Source organism: Anopheles cruzii, chromosome 2, assembly GCF_943734635.1.
Source record: "Anopheles cruzii chromosome 2, idAnoCruzAS_RS32_06, whole genome shotgun sequence".
Taxonomy (NCBI): domain Eukaryota; kingdom Metazoa; phylum Arthropoda; class Insecta; order Diptera; family Culicidae; genus Anopheles; species Anopheles cruzii.
The window spans coordinates 56,018,261-56,031,954 of NC_069144.1; the positions used below are offsets into that span (position 1 = coordinate 56,018,261).

Consider the following 13,694-nt stretch of genomic DNA (forward strand, 5'->3'; position numbering starts at 1 on the left):
AATGTATTACTTTCAACTATAGGACATGGAGACGAACCAGATGAGCAGAGACGGCACACGGACAGAGAAGCCGCGATGGAGTGTTCGGGGAAGGGTGAAAGAGTAGCGAAAATATAGCTGGGGGATTGAAAAACATTGCTCCCGGGCCCGGGTACTTGACTTGAAGCACGATCAGTGTGCGCTACATTACCACGCTACGGTTGTTGGGCATAAAAAGGCAAAAGGCTGAGTGGTGGGACCTATTGTTTTTAACCATCCCAGGATAATTTGTGGGCCACTTGAAAGGAAAAGTGAGCGCGACAGAGTGTCAGCGGCGCCGGAGAAGACACCACCATCGCATAAACGGAGAGTTAGGGCTGTGGGGTGCTTCAAAACACGAACCGAACCCCGAACGCCGTGCGTGTCACTGCATCACGCACGCTGCTTTTGATGGAGCAGCCACTGTAAAAGGCACAGTCGGTAAAGAAGACACAAGAAGGGGTTCCGGGCGATGCGTTCTGGGCGCCATAAAACGCGTCGTGTGTGTGATGTGAAGGAAATCAATATTGTTTATGCGCCCGTTGTTGATGGGCAAGGAAGATGGTATGATATGATGCTTGTCTATTGATGTATTTATTTAAATCAATCGATGTCGGCGTCCGAGACTGTAGAGCAAAAGACGTAAACGATCAAACACGATCGTAAACAACACGGAATCACAACGACGGATTGGGGTCTGGTAAGGAGTGTGGGAACTCTACGGGGGGGCGCGGGTCGGGCTTGTGAACTATGACGGCGTACTTCTATCCTAGGGTAAACTCGAACGGAAACTACTGGGGAAACGCTGGGCTCCACCACGACACTCAAGACTCTAGCCGGCGGCGGCGGGAACCGCGCAAATGGATATGTTATTTAGAAAGGGGGTCCAACCGAGAAGTATGATCTAGGATACGAAACACGAAAAATAGATAGAGAAACAGAGAGAGAAAGCGGACTAACTATCTATCTGGCCCGGGAAATCAGCAAACTTCTGGTAAAAAAACACAACAGCCCAAAACAGATTACAGTCTAGTGTCACATTCTATAAGAGGAGGCTCGAAGAGCCCGGAAAAGATTGCAAAACCACAAAACGCCAACGCTATTCTATTGTCCTAAGGAAGTTTTAACGCTAATCTTGTGGATGGGTCTAGTGGGTCAAATTCGAAACGAGACTAAGAAACACGGTTTTGGGACGAACGGACGAAAACGAAGAAAGGTGGTAATAGTAGAGATTTGTTTCGGATTCCTCCATCCAAGTCACTGAAACAAATCCAGTTCGGTGGTGCTCGGGATTATCTCGGGTGCGTGGGAAAAGGAAAGGCCCTGGGCCATGGGCTCTTTTTAAGTGTTCGTGTTAACGTCTTGGCTGGCTGTAGGTCGCGTCTTTGCGTACTTCTGAATAGTTCCAATTCTTTCCGATTCTCCCCCTAACGAGTCTAACGCGGACAAGAACCGAAAGTGAAGTGTGTGCCACCGGCAGGCGGAACAGCCAGCGGAGTTCGCGCGGAGAGTGAATAAACAGAAACCAAAACCGAAACAAAAAACACAAGAAACACGCAAATCAGAAGAAGTTGTGGAAGAACACAAATGGAAGCAACTTAAAAACCTAACCCAATTACCGAACCAGCCGTTACCGCGTGTTAGTACATTTGGTTACACTTGGGGGGGCGTTCGATGCACACACACGCGCCCACACACACACACACACTCAGCAGACGGGGAATAGGGTTAATGGCTTGTTGGCTGTTGGTTTGGTTAGCGGTGCCGGCGAAGAGCTTATGTACAGCGCGCGCGCAAGGATTAGAAGTGTGAAAGTGTGCGTTACGCACCAACACTACCACGATGCATAGTCCTTGTACCATTATTGAGGGGTCATTTAACAGAATGTACAGTTGGCGAAGATCGCCGGTCGGTTTGTTTCGGGGGACGAACCCGAAGAGAAGACTGGATCGCGATCGATCCTCGAGTCAAGCTCCGCTTCCACTTCCGGAAGGACAGCGCACCGTCACTGACGCAGGAAAATGCCGAAAGAGAAAATTTATTTCAAAGCTCCAGTCTAACTCCGGGAACTCCCCAGGATACCGGCTGCCCGGGGTAGATGAAGTTATAATCCGTTCATGGGTTTGTCCGTGCGAACTAGCGCATGCGGTTGGACTCAGGCCAGGGTCGGCACAAATCGGCACCCGGACAAGTTTCTCGGTCCTCGGAGAGGCGAAAAAAGAAACCGAGGAAAAGCGAAAGAAAACTTTCGACACCACAAACCACAACACGCCGCCTCTCATCTTCTGGGCGGCAGCGGTGTGTTTGATGAACCACACTGCGACTCTCGGGCCCCGGTCAGAGCGGGGTCTGTTTTTCCTGTTTTTCGAGGTGGAAAAGGTTCCCCCATTCTGTGGAGGTGTGCCACTACGCTGCTGAGAAATTGGAAGTTAAGTTAAATGAGTTGCTGCGGCTGCTGCTGCGGGTGGCGAAAGTTAGTGAACCCAACCCGTAGCAGCGGCGGTGGTCGGCATAAGAAATTATGCTGGGGTCATGAGCCGCCCACCACCGTCCGCCGGATTGTTTATCGACGCGGGTGGTTCGTGGGTGCACCATAAAGCCGACCGTTTTCCGGCTTCGGATGGCGTGCAACAAGAGAGCGTTCGGGGAGTGTTCGTTAAGATTCGGTACTAAACGGGGCCCCAAAGAGATCTCCATAAACATGAATTCCGGCGGACCCAATTTGGGTCGCTTTACGGGAAATGGGATAAAAGAGAAAAGTGAATCCTACGGGAACGTGAACGTTCCGCAATGGACAGAAAAATGTGTCCTAAGTTGCCATCATCGACCGTACTTCAACCGTGGTTTTCGGTGTCATTTGAAAGGCCCTCGGAAGCCCTTCCTGCATTGGAAGAATCTGACCACCCATTTTCAACAGCATGTTGTATGTTTGCCGAAGGCCACACTCTTCTGGCTTTAGCTCAACGCCGTTCATCCGATCAAAACGCGGGCTGTCAAATGTGTCGAAGATAATTGTTTTACGAAAAGACAAAACAAACGACAAAAAAATGATGAAAAACGGGTGAAATAAGCGGCACTTAAGCAAAAAAATAGAAATAAAAAAGATCAAAACTGAGGATCCACTGAGGAGAGACGGTTCTCTTATTCTCGGGCTTTCGTGATCGTTTTCTGGTCGTCGTCGTCGTCGGAGTCCTTTCGCGTCTCGAGCGTCACTAGAGCCCGGGTCCGGGTTGAGTTACTCGTGTGTATGTGTGTGTGGTGTGTGCGTTCGATTAGTACATTCGAGGTTATGCGGGTTAGTGTGCGTATATGTTTTTTTTTGTTTGAAGAGGGCTGGTTCTTTTGGGGTTGGTGGTGGTTGGTTGGTTTGGATTAGAGAGCACTAGAAACGGAACGGGGTGTTGTTGTCTTCTAACAAGAGAGAAACAGGGTAGGCAGTAGAGGGGTGTAAGTATTACTTGCATGCAAACAAACGTACAATGGCCGGCCTATGTAGCACCCAGATACCCACTTTGGCCATCTGAGCTTGGATGCCCTTCGCTTGCAGCCCTTTGACGGCACCCTCGGCACACGCCGGCGACTCGAAGTCAACAAATCCGTATCCTGGCGTTGGAAAAGCGACAGAGAGAGAGACAGAGAGAAAACGGAAATTATTAGTTTTCATCACCCCAAGGGGTCCCCAAGGAGTTGCTGGTTCGTGATGTGACGATTGAACCGAACACGCTCGCTGTTTGTTCGATTACTTTTCGGAACATTCCAATAGTTTCCAATGCTGCTGGTCCGTCCAAGCTTACCTTTACATTTGTTTGTTGTTTTATCTAGTATTGCCTTAGTGGAGATGATATTCCCGTACCTACAAGCAGAGAGAGAGCGAGAGGAAGAAGGAGAATTTAGTTCAGTGCAACAAAATACCGGAACAGAGTTCCGGGATGAATTTAATTAAATCTGTAATCTGATGTATCGAGAGGATGGAAAAAATGGGACGCTTTTAAATGCTAACCAATGGTGCCACTTTTGTGAGTGCGCCACCGATTTGCTCCTGTTTTAATTATGGTTTTTAACCACACCGTGGGCCGGACGGCCGGGTGGTGATCGAAAGGTCGCCGCGATTCTCATAAATATTTATCTTTAACACATGCTGCACCACACACACACACAGGATCGAGCACACAGAAAATCGAGCATTAATTAAACTCGCATGACGATTGAGTCATAATTAATGGCAAACAGTTTCCCCAATTTCCGCGCGTGGTGAGATTTCCGGTTCCGGGCGGGAGGTAGAAGCAGGGTGCACGTAGCGTGCAGCACCATTTTTCTGAACCACTCCCGAACTGCGGGAAGGCGACAAAAAAGGCGGCGCACGCACTTGACAATTCACACGAGAGTGCAACCGGGGCCACCATCTGGCCCGTTGGCCTATCTCATAAAAAATGGCGTGGAAAAACTCTCCACACCAAAGCGCCACTCACCGCTTTGTGCACACACACAAAAAGGGGAGCCACCAGGTTTCGGTGAGTGGCCACCAGCAGCCAGCCAGGACCCTAGGAGAGGAGGAGAGAACAACAAAAAAGCGTGCACCCGGAAAAGCGAGCCGCTTGCGAATGGGAAATTAATTTTGGAGCGTTGTACTTGAAAGTGTAAACAATTTCCTGTTCTCGAGAGCACTAGCGGGGGTGCGCGACGGCGTGGAAGGCCTGGGACCTGGGTTTTATGGTCCCCCGTCTGTCGTCCTCGGCGGCACCCTGGGTCGGTGATCATTAAGCGTATCCTATATTGCGGAGCGGACCCACACAAAAAAAAAACACCAAACACGGACCGTGGTTTTGCACGGACTAATGCAAATTAGTTTGGGGCACATAAAACTAAAATGCTGCTTCTAATGAAAAGAAAGCGGTGTCCCCACCGGAAGCGCACAAAGCGCCATCGGAAAGAAGGATTCGCGCGCAGCGACCCTCGCGCGCTCTCTCTCTCTCTCTCTCTCGCAGGCCGACATGTGGCCCTGGCAAGCGCATTTTTGGCTAGAAATCATACATTCAGTTCCACACAGCACAGAGTGGGCGATTTTTGACGGCTCGGATTCGCGGAATTAACTTCAAAACGGGTTCCGCGCCATTGGAAGCCATTGATTCATTGGCTGAGTTTTGCATCGGAAAGGCATCGAGAAAACGAGAGCCTCAACGATCGCTATTCTTGAAAGTAAATCTAAACCACCGAAGTACTGGCGTGGGGAATTGGTTGTTTTGTGTATTGATTGGCGTGGCATCCACGGAGTACGTTATTTGGATGTCTCTGTGTCCTATAATGAGGATTCTTTCGCTGGTTTCGAATTTCCTCTTCCGAGGATCCGAACAACAGGACCATTAACCGCGGTGTGTACCCTCAGTTCGTTACCGAAACCGGGAGGAACCGTTTATCGAAACTGACAACATGTGTCCCGGGGCGGGAAAAATTACTTTTCTTTTCTTCTTCCTCGAGCCAGCGGAGCAGGGTACTACATGAAAAGAGTGCCAGTAAAACGAATAGATGGCGCTAATGACGTCGATAAGTTTAGAGACCGTTTTAACCATCATCAATTCCTATTTAGGACATTTAGGCCAAAGAATTCTATACACTTACATCCTAAAAGCATTTCGGAGCAAATGCACATACCATTGGTTGAACATGTTTTTTGGGCAGCCACAGGACCGACTTGATTTGATTGCATAAAACACCATCTTTTAACAGCTTCTAGCTCTGTGGATTCTCGGCTATAGCCAAAGTTCCCGAAGTAATATGCACGATTTAAAAGGCATCAAGTTAATGGCTAAGAACTAGAGTGCCCATTGAAGACATTTACCAGGGGTGTTCGTTGAGAATGAGACTGTTAAAAAGATGGCTGTACCTGTCGATTGGGACTTCCCAGTTTAGCGGTTCATTAATCATTACCTTGTTTTGACATCCGGTAAATGATTTCAGGTCGAAAAAAAAATATTTCGGTTTGCAACCCATCATTGAAAGGGTTAAACTATGTCAACTTTTGTGCCTGAAAATGACGTTTTGCGGGGATTATTATTTTTCTGCCCCTGTTGAAGAAAACTGTTTCAGAATAGCACCAAATGCTTGTCGGGACTTGTGTTTGGAAGATCGCAGTGCTTAAAGTGGTTTAAAAAAATCCAAAATGGCGATTTTGACTTAACAAAAAAAAGCGGCCAAGGACTCCAAAAAACGGACTTTCTGATGGGACAGAAAGGTGTGGTGTTTCACAAGCTCCTAAAACCTGATGGAAACGTTAATTCCGATCGCTACTGACAACAAATGATCAATTTGAACCATGCATTGATCGAAAAACGACCAAAATACAATTCTAGAGTTTTCCAATGGAGGCGCCTAGTCCCTCATGGCCAGGCGCTTCCAAGTCTAAAAAAGCAAAGCAGTTTCAGGAAACTATCAAATCACTTAGATGGAAGCTGCTATCCCTCCCCGCGTTATTCACCAGACTTGGTTCTTTCCGAATATCATTCATTTTCATCGATGGGACACGTATTGGCTGAGCAGCCCTTCGTTTTTCTACGAGGAAGTCGAAATGGGACGACTAATTAGTTTACTTAAAAAGTCGAAGAATTCTTTCCTCTGGGAATCCATGATTTAGCAGAGAGATAGGAGAAATGTATAGCTAGCGATGGCACATACTTTGAATAAAATAGAAAATCGCATTAAAATTTTATAAACATTTTGTGTGTGTTAAAAACAGTCTCATTCTCAACGAACACCCCTGGTAGAGGGTAGTGACCAAACAACTGAAAGCTGTCGGGGGGAATTCAATATTCATACTTTGGAAAAGACCTCCTGAATCGGACATAAGGCTCGGCTCGCAGCATTAAGAATTTGTTAAAAACGCTAAAGAACCACGAATCGGCGAAGGTGCCCAGCAAAGAACCACTGCCGCGAGCTATTTTCTTTTCATCGGACAGGAACGGGATCAGCCGCGATCCATCTTCCTGATGAGGGTTGAATCTTTCCACCAAATTACGGCCTCACCACCAAATGGAACGAAACCGATGACGCCCGAGGCCAGGGAGCAGCGATGGCGCATGTTAGGTATTGTTAAGCATCCCCATAATAGGGTTGTCGCTATCGAATTAATACCATTTGCGGGCTGCGTGTCGTGCCTTATGCTGCTGCTGCGTGCGTGGACTTTATGAAAACGTGGACCACCATCACCATCTCAAGGATGGCTGGCTGGCGTTCTCATAAAAGAGGACGGCCACGACCTCGCGCAGAGGAGACGCAAATGGGGGCCAAGCCCATCAATAAGTGATGCTGTGGCTGTCGTGCCGATCCCGCAAGAAAACCCTCCAAAAAAAAAGAACGTTGAGGTGTCAATGGAAAAGCGAGAAAAGTGATCTTTTGTGCGGCGCAAGTCTGGCGGGCTGGACTTCTACGTGATTGCTGATGGTGCCGCACGGAGCCCGCGCGGACCACGGGATGGTCGGTTGGGGGGGGTGATGGATGCCGGGCGTAAAATATCGATGAGATCCGATCCTGTGGCCGCCGCCACCGTCGCCGCAACAACACGCCCGCACAGGATCTATTATTGTAGCTTAACGCATATTTTGTGCGCCCATCCTTTCCACCTTCGGGGGCCCGTGCGGCCCGTGGGAGATCGAAATTATTCGCCTCGTTCGCCCGAGTGTCGTCCCTCTGTCCGCCTGGGAGGGTGGTGTGAGTGCCGAATCCTGCGCGCCGAGGAGCGCGGCAGCATAATTTCCATGCCGCGCATGAATAAAAGATTGATTGTGGGGATTTGGGGCCACCCGGAACGTGAGCCCCCCTCGGTGGCATCCCCATCATCACCACGGCCACCAAGGGCCACCGCGTGGAGTGCAGCAGCAGCCACGGATATTAACGGCCATTTCCGTGCCCCGACCGTAGATTTTTGGTGCCGGTGGTTGAGGAGCAGAAAACTCATTTAGAGAGTTATTGTTCCACGGATGCGCGCACCCCACGAGCTCCGTGTGTCTGCTAGCCTCGTGTCCGTTCGTCCACGTTCCACCCGGGATCCAAAGCGCGAGCCGCCATGACTGGCAAATGGGTGGCTCAGGAGCTCAGGACACGAGGAGCATATTTACTGTTGGGTGGTGGTCGCCGTGGGCGCAAACATCGAGGCACGGTGGGGAGCGCTGTGGCCAGTGTCGTCCATTAGACGGAACCCGGGGCCTCGTGTGGTGGGCTCCCCACACCGCGTGACGGAAAAGTGGCGCACGATTGATGACATTTATGCGCAATCATTCGAAGCGCACAGAGAGAGAGGGGCCAGTACGAGAAGGGGTCATGGGTGGTGCTGAAAGGTGGCGTCACCGCCGCCACCGCCACCGAGAGACGATGATTTTGATTTTCCGAACCAGCGCGGTTAAGAGAGAGAAGAGAGAGAGAGAGCCACAAAGTAAAGAGTAACAATAAGTGGCCCTAAAACCTAAAACCACCCTGTGCCGAAAATAACTCATTTGCCGCCGAGGAGAGAACGAAAGCGAGAGAGAGAGAGAGAGAGAGAGCAAGATGAGGTCTTGACGCGTGAGCTTTTGGTGATTGGGACGCATACACATGAGCTTTATGGCTATTTTTGATTAACTTTCAGAGTGGCTGACAGCTGTCGTCATGTGTGTGAGCGACGTTATTACATTTTAGGCCACACAACACACCACAAAATTTCGTAATATCTTTTTGGAACATTGGGGTGAGTGTGTTACAGGGTTTACGTAAATATAAACGGTAGTGGAAAGGTAAGAACAAATCATAAATGAACAAAACAAAACCATCCAAAATCATAGCAAACATTTGAATAACAAACAAAAAGACAATTCAAATAGAATGCAAAATTAACAGAAAACTTGAAAGAACACGGTAAAGGTCTGAATAAGTCAAAACAAATGGAAAACAGGTAAGAACAAGAGTATGATATATAAACATAAACGTAACAAGTGTGGTTGTATCAGAGCAAACATAAAATGATACAACAATGAAGGTTAAAATAAACAAAAAAGATTATAAAACATGCTAAACAATAGCAAAGCGTTTAAAAAACAAAAATTGCCACAAAGCATGGCTTCATCTTCTCAGATGGAGTAAAACTTCTAAAAAGTAGACATTAAAGGTACAAAAATCAGACGAAGACAGAGACAATACTGATCCCCGTCGCCCACCCCGGTGCGGTGGTAATCTCGTGCTCACGCGATTAAGACCCCACAAAAGCTCAACCGCACACAACATGACGTGCGTAAAGTGAGCCTAATGTGACGTAAAAACGGGTGGCATCAGTGGTCGAAAAGAGTGCCCCGAAGAGAGCTAATCCGTGGCCCAGCAGCAGCCCAGATTGGATTCTGCTGCTCAAGCGTTCCCTCAAAAGTGATCGCCCATTTTTACGGGGCGCGGGCCGCTTCCGGGCGATACTTACTGTGCACACATGTTGACAAGATCTTTGTCGGTCGTGCCCTGTTGCAGGCCGCGGATGTAGAGGTTCGTTTTCGACAGCTGCTCCGTCTGCTGGGGCGTGTTGCTCGGGCCCATCGTGTTGTTTGTGTTGGTCGTGTTGCTGAGGCTCGTGCTCAGGGTGCCACTCTGCGAGCCGGTGTTCGAGGAGCTGCTCGAGTTCGTGTTGCTGGGCGACGCCGCGGTCGGTACACGCTGTCCGTACTGCGGAGGAGAGAGAGAGAGAGAGGGTGCGAAATCACACCCATCATCAGTATCATCAGCATTATCAGTGTGCGTCGTCGTGTGTGTGTGTTTTATCACGATCATTATTAATGGGTCATTAAAATTTTATCCTACGCCGGGCGGTGGGCCCGTCGTCTCCAAATAAAGGATTTCTCCGAAAGGCCCCATTCGCGAACAACCCTTCTTCTTGCCACCAGGAACCCAATTATGTGCCTCCCCCGCCGGCGGGGTCCAAGAAGTTGCGATAGTCAAGCTGAATAATTAAACCATATGCGGTAACCCGGGGACGTTGGAGCGAGGTGCCGTGAAATATGGAGAGGCCAGCGAGCGGTGGTTTTGGTCCTTGCGCGGCAAAGATGCTATGAATCTTCTATGGCCCAGCCCCGAGGAGCTCCGTTTGAAGTCGGGTTTCTACCAGCCGAAAATTCACCCAAAAGTAAGGCCCCATAAAATGAGGTCCCGACAACAACGAGTCCCCGATGAAGGAAGCGCCAAAAAAACGAATGGCAACCCGTTGGATGTCCCCTTGCCCCGTGTTGGCATCCCGCGATCCCGACCGACCGCGAGCGTGGTTTGATTAATTCCAAAATGTTAATAAAACATTTTTTCTGCACTCCACCTCGAGCGCCCCAAGGATGTGTCGGTGGTCGGTGGTCGGTCGGTACACACGGGGAAATAAAAATAAACTCCGAAACTAACACACCGCGCACGCGACCGTGAAGAAGACCGGCGAGCGACCGAGTCCGTAGCCCGCAAGAAGTTATGGAAATTTCACCCAAAGAGCGCCCAACGAGAGGGAAATCGAATTGTGTGTGGCCTAACTCAACTTCCGACGCCATTCCCGGGGCGACCGGCGAGGTAGGTAAGCTTCTGCAATCTGAATACGAAAGCAGCAACCCGCCGCCTCGAGGGCTTCTTTGGATTCTTCCTGGCTCCACAGCTTACAGGGCGCTTGGGCGCTCTCTCGTTGGGCAAACACATTACACATCCTTTCGGTTTCGGCGCAAACACAGAAAACACGACCGGAGGCCCCCAACCGGAGCTGGGTCGGCTCTGCTCCGTGGAGTGAAGGTTTTTGCCCAAAGAACCCCGCCCCGAAAGAAGGGGCCCTTTTGGCGACAGAAATCCCATCATCAGTATGCAGCCGGCCGGAAGTGGCGCACTAAGGAATTTGTTGCCAAAGCTGCTGCTGCCGCTGCCGTTTCCGGCGCTGCCGGTGCTTCTCCTGCTGCTAATGCAATGGAGGAATGGTTTAAAATATTTATTCGATCGCATTTCGAGCCCTCGATGCTCCGCGACCCGCCCGTCGGCGGATCGGATCCCCTTCGTCTGGTTCGGGAGGCTCTGTACTGCGGTTTGCATCGCCGGCAGCGAACGCTAAAGTTGCGCCACAGATTGGAACTGCAGAGGAAAGCATTTTTCATGCCACACACACACACACGGACGTGGAAGCCTTCGGTCAAATGGAACGAAGCGGTGCAACGGTTCGGCACGAAATTAATAAACATAGCGTGAGAAATAATTCAGTGCAATCCATACGAGCAAGAGTGGCCCTTTTTCGGGAACGTTTGCCCCGGAACGGGCACTAATCTCACCCAGAAAATGCCGCGGAACCCGCTGCAGATGGCACCCCGTCTGCGTGTGTGTGTGTGTGTGGGTAATGGAACCACTTTTCCGTGGGAATTGATTAATGTTTCCTTTTTGGGAGAGTTTCTAAGCTCCGCTTAAAGAATAATTTAGTTTCGCTAATCATAATCTGCAAACAACTGCACAGACATTTTGGGAAGGTAGCGACAAGAATCGATCGCAAATGGGGTCATCGCGAACAATCTTTATGGAATTTGGCGATCAGTTTTTTGGCGAACCCACCAGCAGCCAATAGGGGGCAGGCCACCCCGGGGGGTTTGTGACTTTGAAGGTCAGCTCTACAAAGTATTACTAAGGCCAAAAAATAGTGGGAACCAGTTACCTTTGATGAATTCTTTCCAAACGGACGAAATTGTCAGCAAAGAATACTATCTGAGTTCTAGGAGCGGGTTGCGTAATGCTGTGCGTCAAAAAAGACCGGATTTGAGGAGAGACAATTATTCGTTTCCCATCACGAGGAAGTTGATCATTCCACCACAAACGAAAGACTGTGAAAAACGTGTTGAACGCTATTCCATAAAATTTAGAAGAATAAAAAAAGATAAAGATTTTAGTGAGCTATAAGCGAGTTCCGATATTTTTTGGCCACAGTAGTGCACCATCGAACTTTCCGCCGTTCCACTATAATCCTCGTAAATACATCGTCCAGCTCCAGAGTGCCGCGGGAGCTGAGAGCACAACACACCGTATAACCAACCCCGTTCGGTCCGCAAAAGCACCTGCGGCCACGAGGAACATCAATTTGCGCTCCGGTCTGTGTACTCTTCTGCACAACGTGACGCAGGAAAAGCCCGCAGTGTGTTGTGACTTTTCCGAGCCGAGCTGTGGGGTTTTCACCTCCGCACGGCTCCACAAGTAGCGCGTCGTGTCCATTATTATCTGTGGCTGGTTGCTTCTCGTGCTGCTGCTGCCGGGTGGTAGGACCCCGCCCGAGGTTTATGCTGGCTGTCGCCCGAGCAGCCATCGATAAACATTAAAAGAGCGAAAAGTGCTGGAAAAAAGGGAGCCATTTCCCCGGGCACGATAATGAACGGGGAAACGCCTGAACCGGGACCGGCCCAACACAGACACACACACACGGAGCCCGAGGCTATGGTATATCCTTCGCAATGAGTGGCGAAAGAAGTGGCGCACAACACAAAGAGATGATGCGAGAGATAAAAAGGAATCGAAAGGAGAGAAAAAACTGGACCACACAACACAGCGCTCCACCGCGGGGGGTGTTCCTCTGCATCGTCCTCTGGCCCCAAGGCATTCAGAAACAGAGTGTGAGAGAGAGAGAGAGAGAGAGAGAGCGAGCATGGAAAATGGTGCAGCTGGGGGAAAGCAAAGGCGCGTGCCGTCTTTGCAGGCCCATTACGCGGTTACGTGTCCATTACGTGGCCATGTTTTGCTGGCGCGAGGCCTGTTTTGGTGTGGCTTTGCGTTTTTCCGGCCACATCATGCTGCTGCTGACGTTCGTCCTTAGCGGCCGTGGATCGTGTTACGGCGCTGCGCGTCAATGGACACCGGAAATGTGAGTCAAGCTGCGAAAGCTCACACCGACGACGGGAGCCTCCTCCAGGCGTGTCGATTTCCCTGTTTCGCCTGGTGTGACGCGTAGAGTTCCAATAGGAACTCCGGTTGTCTCGGAGAGATTTGCTATTGGTACTCAAGCGATTAAACGATGAGAATGGAATGGATTTAAATTGATCATTTACAAAACACCGATCGTGCGGTGTCCGGCCATTCAATTACTTTCGTTACTGCACTCGGTCACCTAATGAGGGCCCCTCAGATAATGTTGCTGGCTCCCGATTTCGGGACCTCTGTCTCGAAGCATAATAGTTTTCCTATCTCGAAAATGTCTCGTCTCTCCTGCCTCGTCGTCGCTGACCTGGCGCGATAAGCAGCCTTCGGAGTCCGGGCGCGATAAGGAGTTCAAACACGGTCTTCCGAAATCAGAAATCACTGTCAATTGGGACTGCAGCGCGTCGCAAGATTTATGTCCGCGCGACATGTATTGGACTTCCGTTCGATAACGGCAGCACCGAACCGTGCAGTGTGTCGTGCCTGGCCGAAAAAAATAGGTCATCGGAAGAAGCGGACGCTCGGCTATTAAAGTTTGGGCTTTGGGTGCTGACTAATTGCGATTTGTTCCGGCGCAAACAAATTGCAAACTAAATCCGTTTCGGCGACCGACGAGGGCTTATCGCTGTCGAGGACCTGAGTCGGCGACATTTCTTGAACCGAGCGGAATGGCGCGCAAATTGTGCCATAAATATTTGATCCGCACTTCCCGTTTTTGCAAAATTAAAATCAATCAATCAACACCATCATCCGGAAAGCAAAAGAGGACG

The 13,694-nt window shown here is 49.9% G+C and overlaps 1 protein-coding gene across 3 annotated transcripts in view; it reads right to left on the reverse strand.

Moving 5' to 3' along the window:
* Window positions 1-13,694, reverse strand: part of LOC128267762 (protein alan shepard) — a 140,479-nt gene that overhangs the window by 7,648 nt on the left and 119,137 nt on the right. For all 3 annotated transcript variants that reach the window (XM_053004677.1, XM_053004678.1, XM_053004676.1), the window contains 3 exons: window positions 9,449-9,687; window positions 3,813-3,871; window positions 3,497-3,621 (listed from right to left, as the gene is read on the reverse strand). In XM_053004677.1, the coding sequence (XP_052860637.1) occupies window positions 3,497-3,621; window positions 3,813-3,871; window positions 9,449-9,687 (423 nt within the window). The remainder of the gene's footprint in view (window positions 1-3,496; window positions 3,622-3,812; window positions 3,872-9,448; window positions 9,688-13,694) is intronic.